Genomic DNA, 15,829 nt, shown 5'->3' with positions numbered 1-15,829 from the left:
TCAAAAAAAGGGGAAAATAGAGAAGCTATTCAGCCCCCTTCATTCTGATACCGTGGAATAAACTTCAATGCAGCCAAATTTAACAAGTCTTTCAATCTCTTTATGAATGGAGTTGTTCTGTGAAAGCTTCAAATAAAAGGCGTCTTAGTGGACAAACAGCATTGGAAAAGTCAAGGATGTGCAAACATTTAAAAGATGGCTCTGTTTTAAAACAATTAAAAATGTCAAATATTTAGAAAACAATTTATCGCTTCCCTTCCACTTCACAGCTACGCTCTACTTTATTAGTTATAAAAGTTTAATAAAACACAGCGACGCATCCAAAACATATCGTATCTAAAGCTAAAGTGAAAGGTGATTCGAAAAAATTGTTAGAATATGACAAAATGTAGAGGTGTTGCATACATTTATATTTTTTAAAGACGCTGTCCAGTCAAAGTTGGGGAAAAAAACAAGCTTGGGATCTAGTGAGCAACCGAGCATCCCAAAAATGTTTCATAAATAAATGCTGAGTGTAAATGGCATAACTGGTGTGGGAGCCTTGAACATCTAAATATATGTATATACAAAACAGTAATGAACACACGTGCCTTGGATATTGTACATTTTATAAATGGCAGAAACATTTACATGAATACAACAACAGATTAGACAAAAGAAGTTGTGTTTTCATAGGAGGCAAGAATGTGAAAATCTTGGGAAAGGAATCACATCTTTAATGTTGTCAACTCCAAGAACGCACTGCAAATAGCGTTCAAATCCCAGTCCAAAGCCACCGTGGGGGACGGAGCCAAAACGCCTCAAGTCCAGATACCTGCAACAAAATTAAAATAAATACTAAAAAACACATGAGAACATCTGCCTTTTTTAAACAAAAATATTGGTCATTCAAATGTGTTGGTTATTTTATTGTTTTACCAGTTGTATGTATCCTCTAGTCCAACCCTGAAAAGAGAAAGTGATTACATAAATAAACAGCTCAACATCAGCATCAACATCAGCACTAAAACATGTATTTACACACGCAAATGGAGCTATATAATCACAGCTACATAAAGCAGTCAGATGCTAATATTTTTCTTTATTTTGCAATAAACAGTCTATTCACTATGCATTCTTATGTAGTTGTAGTGTTTCTTTAAATCAGAGGTGTCCAAAGTGCGATTCGGGGACAGTTTGAAGCGGCTAGTTAGCATAGCCACCGATGACAGCGGTAAACAGTAAGTTGTTTCTCTGATGTTGGCACAGCCATATCGTATACATGAGCATGACTGACAGCGCTAAGACCCTCCCCAAAACAGCTTTGATTGGGTGTTTCTACCCAGCAGCAGATGATTTCTGCAGATGGCAGTAGCACCACAGGCAGGAGGCAGAAAAGCTAAATATTTTCACTGATTATTTGTCTCATGTTAAACATTCAGAACATACCGACTTTCAACAAATGTAAAAAAACATAACGTTTATCAAAGCTACCTATTGAAGCTTTAAATATTTCCAAGACCTTTCAATCAACAAACAGCACAAAATTCTGAGCATTTCTTCCTTTAAGCCATCTGTTACTCTAATCAACCATGAAATGTTTTTGTAGATTGATGCAAACCAAACAGTTTCCTGTATCACTGCCTTCCCTTCCATGTGCATTCTCACCGTTTCAGGCGATCCATCAGCAGATTCAGCCTCTCCTCTCTCAGCGAGCCCCCGCAGAGCTCTCCAACTCCTGGCACGAGGAGGTCCACTGCAGCTGCCTGCGCACAAACGGCAAAAAAAAAAAAAAACAAATCAGCTAAGATATGCAAATCACTTCTATGGCCCAACTGGGATAAGAAGGACAGAAAATGAGCGGTGAAACTGTGACGAGTCTCTGCATTCCTACACAACACAACCAGTTCTTACTGTGTGCTTGGGATGGTCCTGATTGTCTCTTGCATAAAACGGTTTCAGGTCGTATGGATAATCGGTGACGAAGACCGGAACGTTTCCGCAATGTTTCACCAGATACTTCTCATGTTCTGTCATAAGGTCACATCCCCACTGCAGAAAAAAAAACACACAAAAAAACAGCAAAGTTCAGAGAGGACATCTGTGGCTTAAACAGCAAACAGCATCTAAATGCAGAAAAACAATAAATGATTCCACTTACATCTGTGGGGAAGGTAAATTTCTCAGAGCTGCGGTGTAGGATGTCTATCGCCTCGGTATAACTAATCCTTTAAGAAGATAGCATCACACAGTCAACCTTGAAGATTCGACTTTATTTTGTCCCTGTGATTCAGCTTTAACATAAATAACAACAACAACAACAAAAAGACACTCACACAGGGAAGCTCTTGTTCAGCATGGCCTCTACTGTGTCCTTGGGTTACATGAATGCAGCAGAAACAGAATGTTATCAGAAGCTATTATGAAAGCCCAAACAGTTTGGAGCGAAGACCCAGGTTGCGAGCGTCCTTCAGGACTCACCCTGTGTCCGGGAGTCACATGGCGGTGAAACAAATCCACGTCCTCCGCACAGCGAGCCAACACGCGCTCGGTGGCAGACCTGAACACGTCCTCTATGACCTACACAGCAGGACAGGTTTAATAATTAAAGTTTTCATGTGCAGCTGCTAACAACGATCACTTTGGAAGTCACACCGGGAATGTATCTTTTTTTAAAAACCCCAACTTAGTCGATTCGTCTTAGGAGGCAGTGGGTATCAGTTTTGAACACAGAAACCAAATGCTTAGTTGATGAAACATGGAATTTGAATTATAACGCAACTTTAATTTAAACTGCATCAACGTCATACATAAAACCCCAAATATAGATATACATATTCACCTACATTTGATTTAATTTCAGAGAATTCAGAGCTGGATATTGGAACGCTTTGGTAGTTTTCATTTATATTTTCTTCCTTAATGAACCTGGCTTTTAAGCACAGCTCACAGATTTTTCATCCAAATGAAATCGGGGCTTTGAGCATTCAGAAAGCCTTGCAAAAGCAGTTTTAATGTCTTTTTGAGATCATTTTCTCGTTTCAATCACCTAACCTCGTCAGATGAAAAGAATATTTAACATCAACACAGGAAACACAAAGGAAAAGTCTTCAATATTGGAGTTATCGCACAAGAGAAAGACTGAGCTGCTTCAATTTCAATTCTGAAGAATCTTTCCAAATTTTTCACTTACTTCTAAATAACAGCTAAGGTAAAAAAAAAAAAAGGGCTATCTCTTAAGAGGAAGCTAGAGCTATAATTAATAAAACGGATAAATGTTAATAACAGTGTTTGTCATTTGAATTTCTGAAGATCGGGCAATGATGTATTATTTTTTAAGTCCAGTGTTTTTCATAGTGGGGACCGCAATCCCATAGGAAGCCATTAGGGGGCGATGTGGATGCCTCTGAAAGTTTTAACCCTAATTTCTTAATCATAAAATGTATTTTTTGTCACTATTATGAAATATAGCTTAAAATAATTTATTGAAATGTTAGTTGCCATGTTTTTCTTTCTGATTGTCAGTCAGATGTATCAAGCTGCGTCGCTCATCAAGCTAGCATACGAAGCGCGAAACGGACAAGTTCCTGATAAGAGAAAGACCAAAGGAACTGCCCAGCAGCCTCACTGTGGAGAAAACTACAGCAATAAAATCCTAGGAACTCTTCCCCAACTAAAATCAGAAGGTATGAGCGGCATTTATGCTAAATAATTTAATCTGTCAAATCTATCAAAATCAAAAGACGTACAAAAAAAGTCTAGTCCAGTTCTTTAGAGCTACAGCAGCTTTTAGATGCATCCCCTCCATAACAAACTTAAACTAAATGAGCTGACTGACATTCTCATGATCTAATCCAGACATTTGGTTCAGGTGTGTTGAAGCAGGAAAAAACACCTGAAACATTTTGGATCCCAGCTCTGTCAAATATTCATATCCACAATTTCTCTGGTGCAGACTTACATAAAAACAAGAATGTGGCTGTTTTTATCACTTAAAGTACAGCTTCCAGTCACAGACCCTGCCATGTTCTGTGGCTGCTGTAGCAGGGACTAAGTTAATTATTTTCTACCGTTACATGGTCCAGTACATCTGTAATCACGTCTGTTTTCAGACTTTTTTTTTCCTGTAGTCTCAAGCTTCATTTTCCACACACAGGCTCGATAAGATCTTTATCACAGCGTGATCTGTTTGAATCTGTCTGTGACATTAAATTGCTTTAGCAGAAACTTTCAAACGAAACGTTTTACAGTGCCATAAACTGATTATTATCTACTTTCAAATGAAAAAAGAAAAGAAGGTTGTTTTACCTACAAAAGGTTTTTTTTTTTTTATACCTTTCTAGGTCACAGCTTTCCTGCATACTTTGTAGTGCTTTGTTGACACTTTGGTCACCAAAGTAGATTCTGGAGTATAAATCTCTTTAACATATGAGTCTACTTGATAAATAAAGCATTGATTTCGATGAGAATAACACAGAGTACCTTGGTGAGATCCTCTAAGGACTCGGTGAAGGAGATCTCTGCTTCAACCATAAAAAACTCGGCCAGGTGGCGCCTGCTTTGGGAGTTTTCTGCTCGAAACGTTGGCCCGAATGTGTAGACTCTTGAAAAAGCCCTGCAGTCATACAAACAACAGCACATAATCTTTAACATACATTGGCTTGCGTGCATCCATCAACCCATATCAATATATGTCATCACGTTTTGCTCACCCTGACATCACCTCCAGGTGAAGCTGTCCTGATACAGTCAGAAATGCAGGCACGGAGAAAAAGTTCTCATCACCCACCATGGCCGGACCTGACGGCTGTGGTTAAAAGCTGATTATTTATCATTTAAATCATTTGCTTCATATTGGAGCTGAGCTTTAGATATCAAACAAACCATTGTATCAGACACTCACCTCAACTTGAAAAAGCTCTCCTGCTCCTTCACAATCATTTGAGGTGATGATAGGAGTGTGAATCTGTACAAATCCATTATTCTGATAGCAAGCAGAAAGAAAAACAACATATTGACACATGATTTGAAATAAGTTCAAAACGCCTCCAACACCAGGGTCTTACTTTAAAGTATGAATGAATGGCTGCAGTGGCCTCACTTCGTATCCTCAGCAGGGAACTGAAGGCGTTCGTTCGGCACCTGAGATGAGGAAGCTGCCGGATGTATTCAAGGCTGTGTCTTTTCTTGATTTTAAATGGAAAATTCTGTGGAGAGAAAAAATAATGTATACAGATAAAATACAAGGTTGCTCAGAAAGTAAAGCATATTTTGACGCTGTGGTGTGTTCGTTCTTACGACAGGGTTGCATTCTCCAACTACACGGATTTGTTCTGCTTCCAGTTCAACTGGCTGCTTTTGATGAGGACTGTTCTTAAGAGTACCAGTGACTTCGACGGCACTACCGAATGTAAGCAACCTGTCATTTCAGTAAAAATTACACATTAGAAAACAGGAATATGGTAATATACCATCTATTCATGCTTTATTTAACTTGTAGGAACCTAATGGGATTTAAAGTCAAATTTACAAAGGGTTCCTGGTTGGCATAAACATTTAGAACAGGTTGAACTGTGAGGTAAATACTGGGATTACTGCTTACGGATCATTCAGTTTTGCATCAGCAACAATTTGCAGAGACTGCAAGGAGCTTCCATCGTTCACATGGAGAAAGATGTTGTTCTTCTGAGGTCTGACGGACCTTACCCACCCCTGCAACAAAGACGATTCAATCTATTTATGAGGCATCCTTTAAAAAGCATCATTTTTTTAAGCAAAATGTGTGACAAAACAAACTAAACTCTTGTTTTTGAACGTAATCTGCATTTAAATTACGAGCCTATAAATAAATTGGGATTCTTTATCTCTGTGTATCAAGTCTGCTTACAAGGAAAGTAATGTCAGGGGACATTACAAGAGAGTTCAGTTAAAATCCACACAAATGTAATCAAATTATGTCCCCGCAATTATAATTTAACAACACAAACGGATTTCAGTCAAATAACCCAGATAATTCAGGCTTTGAGCAGAGAGTATGGTAGTCTATGCTTAGGAAAGAAATACTTTTATCTCACCAATGAAAGAAATAAAAAAGCTTCTATTAAAAGCCAAAGATTATAGATCTGACGACCTGAACTTTCACATCTGCTCCCAGCTGAGCTCCAGAAAGGGCTTCGGATACTCGGAGTTTTGTTGAGGTTTTCTTACAGTAACGTCGAAGTCCCACCAAGAAAACCCTTCGGTAAGCTGATGCGGTTGCTGCTGACACGAAGAAAGTCTTAGCTGCAGTCTGAAACATCACTGCAAGCCCCGCACTTTCCCACACAAGAGAAGCCCTATCACCCGAAAATATCACGAGAGTAGGAGCAAAGAGAAGGCAACGTAATTCGTGTTAATATCTTTCCTTAGGTTGACTTTCAGCTCTCACGCTGCCGCAGCAGTGTGTAGTACTTCCTGTTTACGTCTGTCGCAATACGTCTGCATGCGTCACGTGAGTGTGACTAGCCCAATCAGATTTCTCCACACTGTGAATTTTGTAGGGAGTTGTAGTTTTCTAATAATCCTTTGTTTTAATTCTAACAATTAATTATTTAAATATTTCTAATGATATTATTGTATCCTGACTTTTTGCTATATAATTATGAATTGCTAGTCAATGCAAAAAAAAAAAAAAAAGGCTAAGAGCAAATTGTTTGTACCGAATAATACCAATTAAAATTTTAGTTTTTTTTCTTGGAATACATCAGATGATTAAAGAGAAAGTTCTACTTTTTTTCTTTGAATAATATCTCCCAATATGACTGGTAAAATGCAAAAGAAAACAAAAAAAATTACTATTAGTCATGCTAAAGCTAAGGTAATAAGGTTGAAAACCATTTAGCTTGGGTTACTTTTCTAAATCATCCCTGGCTTAAATGGACAGATCCAGATTTGGGATGATTTAACACACAAAGGTTGAGTTACAGATGTAATTTATCATGCTAGGTTAGGTGTATTTCAAAATGGAGGTCAATGGAGAATGATGAGGCTCCTTCTAGGCTTTTCTATAAACCATCAAACTGGTCAGAATTTTTGCCAGAGTACTCAACTTATGTCCCGGGAATATTATAATAATTCAGCAGTTATTCTCTGTGCACTGCTGTAAAATATGTCTCATCTTAATTGGCTTTACTGCCAGTTATTGTCTACATAGCTGCCATCTACTTTATTGGCCAGGATTGGAAGGGCAAACAATGAATGTGACTACAGATTGCAAGTGGTCACGGAGTACAGACATGAAGTAGAAATTGTATAAACTTTAGAGGAAATAAAATAGGAATAAATTATCAGTCTATTTATTTATTTGCAGTAATTTTTATTATAAGAAAGAAAAAAGAAGATTTGATGTCAGTGTAAAACTGCATATTTTATTTCACAGCAGAGCAGCTGACTACTTAGGCTGTAAGGTGTTCACTGTACTGTATTTATCAGAGAGACAGCCTGGGGAAAGAAACTGTCTCTGTGGCGGCTGGTTTGTGCAAATAGCACTCTGTAGCGCTGACCAGAAAGTCAACGTTTAAACAGCCTGTGCCCTGGGTGTGTTGGGTGTGCAGAGATGTTGGCTTCCCTTTTCCTGACCCTAGACCTGTACAAGTCATGGACGGAGGGAAGGTCAGCTCTGATGATTTTCTCTCCAGGTCTAATTGTTCACTGCAGTCTGGCCCTGTTTTGTTTTGTGGATGGACGTACACAGGACAGACTGAAAGACAGCTGTGTAGAAAATGACCAGGTAAGTTGTACTTCTTGAGTTGCCACATGAATTCCAGTCTTTGTTGGGTCTTTTTACGAACAGTGTCTATGTGTGAGGACCACCTCGGGTCCAGAGAAGGGTGCTTCCTAAGAGGAAGAGCCAGAAGTGATACACAGTAGACACTGTGCTGCTGAGGATGGTGAGGGGGGAGTTAAAGTAAACGGTCATCTCCATGGTCTTGTCCAGGTTAAATTCCAGGAGGTTCTGACCGCACCAGTGGGTCAGCCAGTCCACCTCCTGTCTGAATTCAGACTCAATCAGAGGTTTCACAAATGGTTCCAATCACTTGTATTTAAAGAGAATCGACTCTTGGAGGAGCTGATGCTGATGGCTGTTGTTGGAGAAGATGCTAACGAGCCTCACCTTTACTATAACAAAAAGGTCCTCATTCAGGGCACAGCAGCTGCTGGATTATTTAATTCACCAAAATGTTGTGTTGATGTTGTTAGAGATGAAGTTGGATAATTTTAATCAAATATTTAGTCAAAACTAAAACCCAGATTGTTTAGCTTAACACCAGACTAAGGAGGCTCATTCACAGACCGCCATTTTGAGCTTCAACCTCAACGTCTTCCACAGGATGAAATATGAAATTGTAATAGGTATCCCTACTACAAGAAATGCTGTGAAATCATGCTAATGTTACTGGGTTTTGTCAACATCTTAATTTCACAGCAGAGAGCAACTTTGAACATTAGACATTTGCCTGCTAAATAGCTAGCATAAACAAATGCTACTTATGTTCAACCTTCACAAAATGTTGATAATTCTCAACTGTCAAAATCTTTACTAGGCATTATAAGGTTATTGACTTCATCTTTTATTGGACTCTACCTTCTTCAGAATTTAACCACAGCCTCATTATTTTCAACCCAAATAATTAACTGTTAAGCAATCCTGGCTACACATTTTGTCGACATATTCTTTGGGAGTCTCACCACGTGTCGCTACAAATACATCTTCTGGGTTAAAAATCTAGCCCATATGCATAATCCAACATTTTCTGTTAAAGAAAACGTTCTGGATCAGATTCAAATTTGATCCTGAGCTGGGTGAACAAAATCTCCCAAATGAGGTTTATAATGTAGAATGAGATGTGAAACACCCTGTATTTCCATCATTTTGCCAATACACTGGTGGATTGATTTTGAAATGAAGTAAGAGAAGTCATTACAGCCTCATGGAAATTCTCCTTCATCTTGCATGATGTATATCTGCCGTCAGTACGGGATTCATTTGTGCGTAAACCTCGTTAATTCAGTCCCCTCCACGACACCGGGGTCTCTTCCCACCATTTGCCGCTGGAGTAAATCAGATCATGCCAGCAATATAATAAGATGCCTAGACAATTATTCACCTGGTCTCGCTTGTCAGCACCGGAGACCCCCCCTGCCATTGGCTCTGCCAGCATACAGAGAGCCAGGTTCCTTCACCTCCGGCTGCTTATGAAATATCACCATTAAACCCAACAAGATCCATTTAAAACGTCTGCAAAGTCATTGATATTAATTATCTCCAGCATGGATAGAGCCATTAAGCATGCTTTCTCATCTTAACATAAATGGGGGAATTTACTGATTAATAGAGAGGGTGCTGACCTCTAAAGGTGCTTAAAAACGACTAATATTCGCAGCCTAAAATAAAGTGGAAATTATACATTCATTAATTTATTAAACTGGGTGAATAAGAAAAACTGCTGTCCCCAGCGTCTTCGTGCGCAATCTCTCACTCTCCCACAAGGAGGTGCTGAAGCTCCATGAGATTTCCAAATGCCTCTCCAAATCCCCACCAACTGCATATTTATTCATTTACCCTCGAGTTGCCTCCAATATATTATTCATTTGCTGCTCCAAGGTCTTCTGAAATGAAAACAAGCTGGCATTGTTATGTTCTCTCTCCAGTTCCACTAAGAATAATGCAAAGGGCCTGCTGGCTCCGGTCGGCAGCAGACTGTCCAGCGCAACAGTCACCTCCGATTTCACCCAGAGCTGTTCTCAACCACAGGAACAGGGAGACAGGGGGAACCTTTGTGTTTCGCTGACTTGATTTGCAATTTTCACTTCTTTTGCAGGCTTGGCATTTGACAACTTGCATGTGGGAGAAATGCCTGATGGCACATCACACCAGACTTATATCTTTCCACAGAAAGCACGAGGCAATGCATGCATGAAAGAATGTGGAAAGCTGTCTACAGGATTGTTGCACGTCAGAGGAATAAAACCCCTAAAGTAGAATCCTCTCCACCCAGTTTATAACAAATCAGGAAGAGGACTTTAATACTAGTAGCTTGTATTTAGAGCCTCCTGTGGAAGAGTTGTTTGGCAGTGGCCTGACAACCTTATTTGGTCTTAACAACTTACAAAAATCAATATAAGATGAGTCAGCAAAACAAAGGATTTTGCTGTAAAAGCTTGGATCTCAGGAAGACAACCTAACCCGGAGAGTAAGTGCACCCTCTGCTCCCTGCCGGGCCCGCCCGTCCAACGACTGCAGAGCTCTATCGACAGCACCGCCCGCCACGAGGCTTCATCAGCTCCTCCAAATATTCTGCATTCACAAATGGAAGGCTGCATTGATTTTATGTAACACGGCTCGTTAAGTGCTGATTAGACCATTATAGCGATGTGATATCAGAGAATGGGTTTGGGTGACAGGCGGCCAAACACAAATCAAAAGGAACTAATAACCCTTTCTAAAAGAGATTTGGGCTGCTACAGTGCTTCTCCCACCACTCCTCAGTTACTACCACAATGCTGTTTGTGTAGGTTTGTCTCTAATGGACCGGTCTCAGAAGTCTCAGGCCGACACAAAATATCTATTACCAACGGTGCGCAACGTTCTCTGCTCTTAGAAACAATGCCATCAGTCCTCATTGAGTGATATTTTCGATGTATCAATAAATTCTAAGTGAACTTATGCATTTGTTGAGCATTGAACTATTTCACTTGAACTTTTATAAATGAAATACCTTATCCGTACCTTTTTCGTATTTATGTGTCCAAAGGTTTGCCTTTTGGATTTGCAAGCATATAGGTCATGTGCCTACAAGAACAAAAAGCTATGCTTTTTGATGAGATTTTACATTACAGACCCAAACAAACTTGTGCATGATCATTGCATAGACTTTAATTTTTTTAAATCGCAATCCTTTTTGTAGATTCCAGTTTGACTGACCTACTAAGAATGAAGTTTTATGCTTTCCGTGGTCTACCTGAAACTATAGATCATGGATTATTATCAGGTTTGATTATGATTGGTTATTTTTGTTTATGCGTTCCTCTACAGATTCAGCTAAAATTCCTTGGTGATCTTTTTTTCTTTTAGAAAAATATACAGACAACATCCTGCTGCTTTGATTTTAATAATGCTGTATGCATAAAACAGTACAGCTACAAAAAAACTAGTGATCCTGCCAACACTTTTTATGCCCATACCTCGTGTCCTTGTCACTGACAGGAATTCAGTTATTGTATATTATTTATTTCTGTATTAATTCTGTTTGGTTTTTGGATTTTGTCTGTTTTTGATTTACTAGAAAGATAAAAAATTACCCAAATAAAAAATAAAAATGAAAATAGAAATGTAGTCTTACTAATCCCTGGTTTATTGCTCATCACCTTTGTACTGAAAGCGTTTTGTTAAGCCTGTCTTTAAAAATAAAAACCTTTGCAGCACTGATGAAGTTTGAGGAATTACAGTTAAATTGAGTAGGATTATGCTGTCAAAGCCCCACATAATTTTATCTCAGAAGGCGCTTGGTGTAGCTGCGTCTTTAATTACACCACTGTTCTTATCTTAAGTGATAAGTGCTTACTGTAAAGCCTCCTGTAAGTGAACAGAGTCAAACGTCATATCAGTGCCCGATATGATATTCAAGTACACCACACCTTATGATTATTCTTGGAAGCAACAGCCAGGGTTGTGTGCTTTGACTCCTGAACACTGACAGAACTGGGATATTTTTTATACCTTAAGAAAATTCCCTGGATGCAGATATGAGACGGAAGGGCAGACAGATGATATCTGCCATTAGGAGTATTTACAACCCCTCTAAAAGTGTGCTATCAGTTCTGCACTGAAACCTTTTCTTTCAGTGGAAGCAGTCAAAGACAAGACTCTCCTGAGATGGCTGAGAATAGATGAGGAGAAATAAAAAAGCTGAGGTAGTATTAGTGTATTGTATCTCATCGCTCAGTGTTATCTTCCTGTCTACTGTAAAAACACAGGCTATGGGAAAATTAAACTATTTATTCTCCATATTATCTGTTTTGAACAGCAACATGGCTCCTCAGAAAGCAGTTTTTGGGCTTATTTCCATAATCTTTGTCAGTAAAACAATTAGCACAATTCTAAATTGTAATTATGGGGGTCTATTTTTATTCTAATTAAAACTTAAGGTGAAAAGCATTTTAAAAAATGCCTAATGAATTATTCCTCTTCCTGCAGCAATAGTTGTGGATTTGATATGGTAATGTGAGTATAGTTAAATATTAAAAGTTATGCTCATTTTAATTTATAAGTTTCAGTTGAGCTGACACAATTTAAGAAGAAAGTAACATGTTGGTACTTGATCGTTAATTAAATATAAAAATTACATATTTTCAGTCAGATTCCATTTTGTTAAACATTTATGATCTGTTGTTTTGCATATCTAAAATCTCAAGTCAGACCACAAGCTAAACATATTTGACAGAAAATGCTAAACATGCAGTCCAAGGCTCACTGATTTAAAGAAACTGGTGAACAAGTTTGAATTTATTGTTAATTTTCTCCAATCCACACAGGTTAAAAACTGGACATTCACAGACAATTACACATACACTTCCACAAATATAGGCATAAATATAAGTTACAGAGAAATTACAGAAACCACGCCCTGAGCAAGTATCTGGCATACCTGGTTAACTGGATGGTTGGTGTTTCTTCTTTTCAGAAATGGTAGTTAATTTATATTGGTTGGTTTCCTGACATGGACTAGGCTTCCAGAAGCTTGATGTTGTCCCGTTGTTTCAAATCTCACCCAAACTGTCCCTACTGTCATCTGGTAACGTCTACATAGTGGTGGGCGTTTAAACCTCTGCTAAAGCGCTGAGCTGCTAATAACAGAACAATTTTTAAGCACTTTTGCCAACTTTGAAAACCATTAGCACACTTAACTTCCCCTAAATTTATTTTATTTTTTTTTTTTTAATCAACTGTTAAGAAATCGTCAAGTAGACGTTTATATTCATGATTTTATTTTGAAGACTGTTTGAACAGCAGTTCCATTTCCTGTCTAGGTGTGCTCTTTCTTTTTGTTCCCCATATAGCTTTATTTTAAAGATACAGGAATAAAATAAAACACAGACAGTAAAGAACAATATATAAACATAACTACAATATCCAAGAGTATTATAGAACATACATGCAATTTATAAAGTTAAAATTAAATTGGTGCCTGTAGTCTTTCAAGGGAAAATATAATTTGTATTAAAGTTAGCTCTTTAGCATTAGCTTCCACTAAATATCTTCGTGTAGTGTCTTGGCATTAGCAGAACTAATGTTTATGATTATTTATCTTTTTAATTAGCTGTGCCCACCACTGGTCTTTTGAATAAAGATTTTTTTTACCTCTGGATTAGATATATATATATATATTTTTACTTGTGGATTAGAGAAAATAAAAAAAAATATCTGGAAGTCATTGAAGTTGTATATTTTTTTCATCCACAAAATAAAATAGCTCAAATAAAATTGAAGTCCCAACATAATGTGCCATTCTTGCTGATGGTAAACTATTGTTCTTAATCTCCATATTAACAGTAGTATAGCCAGGAAACTGCTTGATTGTTTTTCATGCAGAAAACCCTTTTAACCCATCTGAGGAACTCCATGAATTCCTCTTCTCTGCTACGCTGGCCATTTGTCCCTGTTGTGCAACAATTTCATAATCTGTAGCACACAATTGTTTGACATTTACTGCTAAACCGGAGGCCTTTTGGCCATATTCCGCACTCCACACTGAATGGCTTTTCGTTCAACGAGCACTTTGTTTTCCAGGCCAAACACAATGCCCCGTTTTGAGAGCACCACCAGTAAAATGATCAACAACCTACCGGCAGACAACTACAAACGAGCACAGAGAGCTTTTTCCTGCTGCTCATGTGGGAGCATTCGTCCACAGCCCAATCACAGAGGATGTCCGTCCTCCGCATATACATTTAATTCACCCCCACTCCCTCTGGAGCTCAGAGAACCTGACAGTAAGTGAACGATAACTGGCTCCATTGCTGTGAGCAAAACGATATTGCGTTTTATAACAGGAATAGGTTATTAGAGTCGACACTCGATGAAATGCACAGAAGTCTAGTTTGACATCAGCTCCTCTCCCGTAAGTGTGTCCTATGCCGGATGGACGTTTAATCACAAAGGTCAGGGAGCTCGAGTAAATTATGTGAAACACCTAGGGTAGCTTAATGTCTTTGCCAGCGGCTGTTTGAAGTCAGATAATGGGCGTTGGAACAAGTCTTTGTCCCGCAGTCCTGCTCTGGAGATGTGGCAACATGTATTTCAGCAGATCAAAATAGCAACCAGTCTCCTCCTCTCAGAAATGCTCCCCCAGCATACATCCAATCATAAATCGATGACTAATTACTTGAGTTTCTCCAGACACAGCAGCTACCCTCTAATTAGCAAAACAATGAGTGGCGATGTCTTGGGCTTCCATGTGGGCTTTCCGAGTCGCGCTCACTGCATCATTCTGCAAATGCGGGTATTCAAGCAAACTATTTTCTATTTTTCAGTGGATTTACAAAAACAATGGAGTGTGCCCATATGTTGTTTATAATTATAGCAGTTAGGTCCTGTGTGAACTATCCATCAAAGTTAAGGGAGCCGGCAAATCACATTAACCGCTCGCCATTACAGAGGGGGCGTCATTTTCTTTTCCCTTTTTCTAAAGAATGACCAAATGATCAAATGAAAAGAGCAACCAGAAGAGAATGTATGAAAACTTTATTTACCATGACGTAATGCTTCTTCCTGCAGCTTCGGATTTTACGTCTTACTTATTCATGCAGCCAATTTCCATTCAAGTGCTGCTGTTGAAGAACAACAAACACACTGAAATATCATCATTATCTATCTGATAAAACGAAACACATGCAGAGTAACCTCCAGCTTGGCACAGAAGCTGCATTTCTCCGTGTTTTGTTTTGATAAAAAGCGCTGGCGTTGTGTATTCAGAAAAACTTTGGCCGCAACAAATTAGACTTTCTGAAATTCAGCATTTATATATTCATCTTCTTCCAGGGTTTGCTTTCAAGCTGCTGTTTTGCATTTACTTTTAAAGTGGATGTCACCATTTTCCTGACAGCAATACCATATCTGTGTAAATGTTGTTTAAGTGGTTCACATTTAGTCAATAATCTGTGGGATTGTACAGGAATATCTCAGAAATGTTAATACTATATGCAGTGTTGGTGGAGGTTTACATATGTAATAGTCAAACTAGTCAGTCTTAGTGAAGGAATGAATGGTTGATGAATACGCTTCCAAATAAATTCAATTTCCTTTTAATAAAAACATAATAAAGTTGCTTCTTTTTCCAGTTATTCCATTATAGAAAACAAATGGATAAAATGAATCATTAAAAACCCCAATTTACTGTACTTTCCAGATTATAAGGCTCACTTCTTTAATAGCTTGGCTGGTCCTTCGACTTTTGCTCAAATTCAACTTATAATCCGTAAAATACGGTACTATAAAAATCAGTTGCAGAAACACATGTAAACTTGTGACCTATGCAGTCTGCATATATTACAATGACAATAAAAAAAAAAAGTGAAGATCAGATCTTTCTTGCAAGTAAACTCTTGGTTATAAAATGTGGAACAGCACTGCACAGAAAAAAATATTGTTGGTGGCAAGATGTTCCATGTGTCACATAATGCTAGCGTTCAAAATTCATTTTTCAAAGAGGCTGCAAATATAAAAACCTCCGGCTAAAAACATGTTTCTCAGCTGCAAAAGCCATTGTGTTTTCGTGCCCTGCTTAAGGAAGGGAGGTGGGGGGATGAGGGG

The 15,829-nt window shown here is 38.4% G+C and overlaps 1 protein-coding gene across 1 annotated transcript; it reads right to left on the bottom strand.

The window, feature by feature from the left end:
• Positions 1-591: 591 nt before the first annotated feature.
• On the bottom strand, positions 592-6,463 carry nars2 (asparaginyl-tRNA synthetase 2, mitochondrial). Its single transcript, XM_008426403.3, has 14 exons — positions 6,110-6,463; positions 5,582-5,691; positions 5,278-5,398; positions 5,046-5,186; positions 4,883-4,963; positions 4,692-4,786; positions 4,462-4,594; positions 2,461-2,559; positions 2,316-2,353; positions 2,141-2,207; positions 1,894-2,031; positions 1,648-1,745; positions 919-945; positions 592-814 (listed from the first exon to the last, which is right to left on the bottom strand). The coding sequence occupies exons 1-14, from the start codon at positions 6,275-6,277 to the stop codon at positions 670-672; spliced, it is 1,461 nt and encodes a 486-aa protein (XP_008424625.1). The 5' UTR covers positions 6,278-6,463; the 3' UTR covers positions 592-669.
• Positions 6,464-15,829: the final 9,366 nt, after the last annotated feature.

Source organism: Poecilia reticulata, chromosome 13 (genome assembly GCF_904066995.2).
Source record: "Poecilia reticulata chromosome 13, P_reticulata-male-v2, whole genome shotgun sequence".
Taxonomy (NCBI): domain Eukaryota; kingdom Metazoa; phylum Chordata; class Actinopteri; order Cyprinodontiformes; family Poeciliidae; genus Poecilia; species Poecilia reticulata.
Note: the sequence above shows the minus strand (reverse complement) of the source record. Positions and strands in the feature narration are given on the sequence as shown.

Excerpts from the sequence above, each read along its gene's own strand:
- nars2 (XM_008426403.3), bottom strand. The coding sequence starts at position 6,277 with ATGTTTCAGACTGCAGCTAAGACTTTCTTCGTGTCAGCAGCAACCGCA. Across the intron at positions 5,692-6,109 it reads GAGCAGATGTGAAAGTTCAG|GGGTGGGTAAGGTCCGTCAG; the intron begins GTCGTCAGATCT and ends TCTTTGTTGCAG. Across the intron at positions 2,354-2,460 it reads ATGTGACTCCCGGACACAGG|GACACAGTAGAGGCCATGCT; the intron begins GTGAGTCCTGAA and ends ATGTAACCCAAG.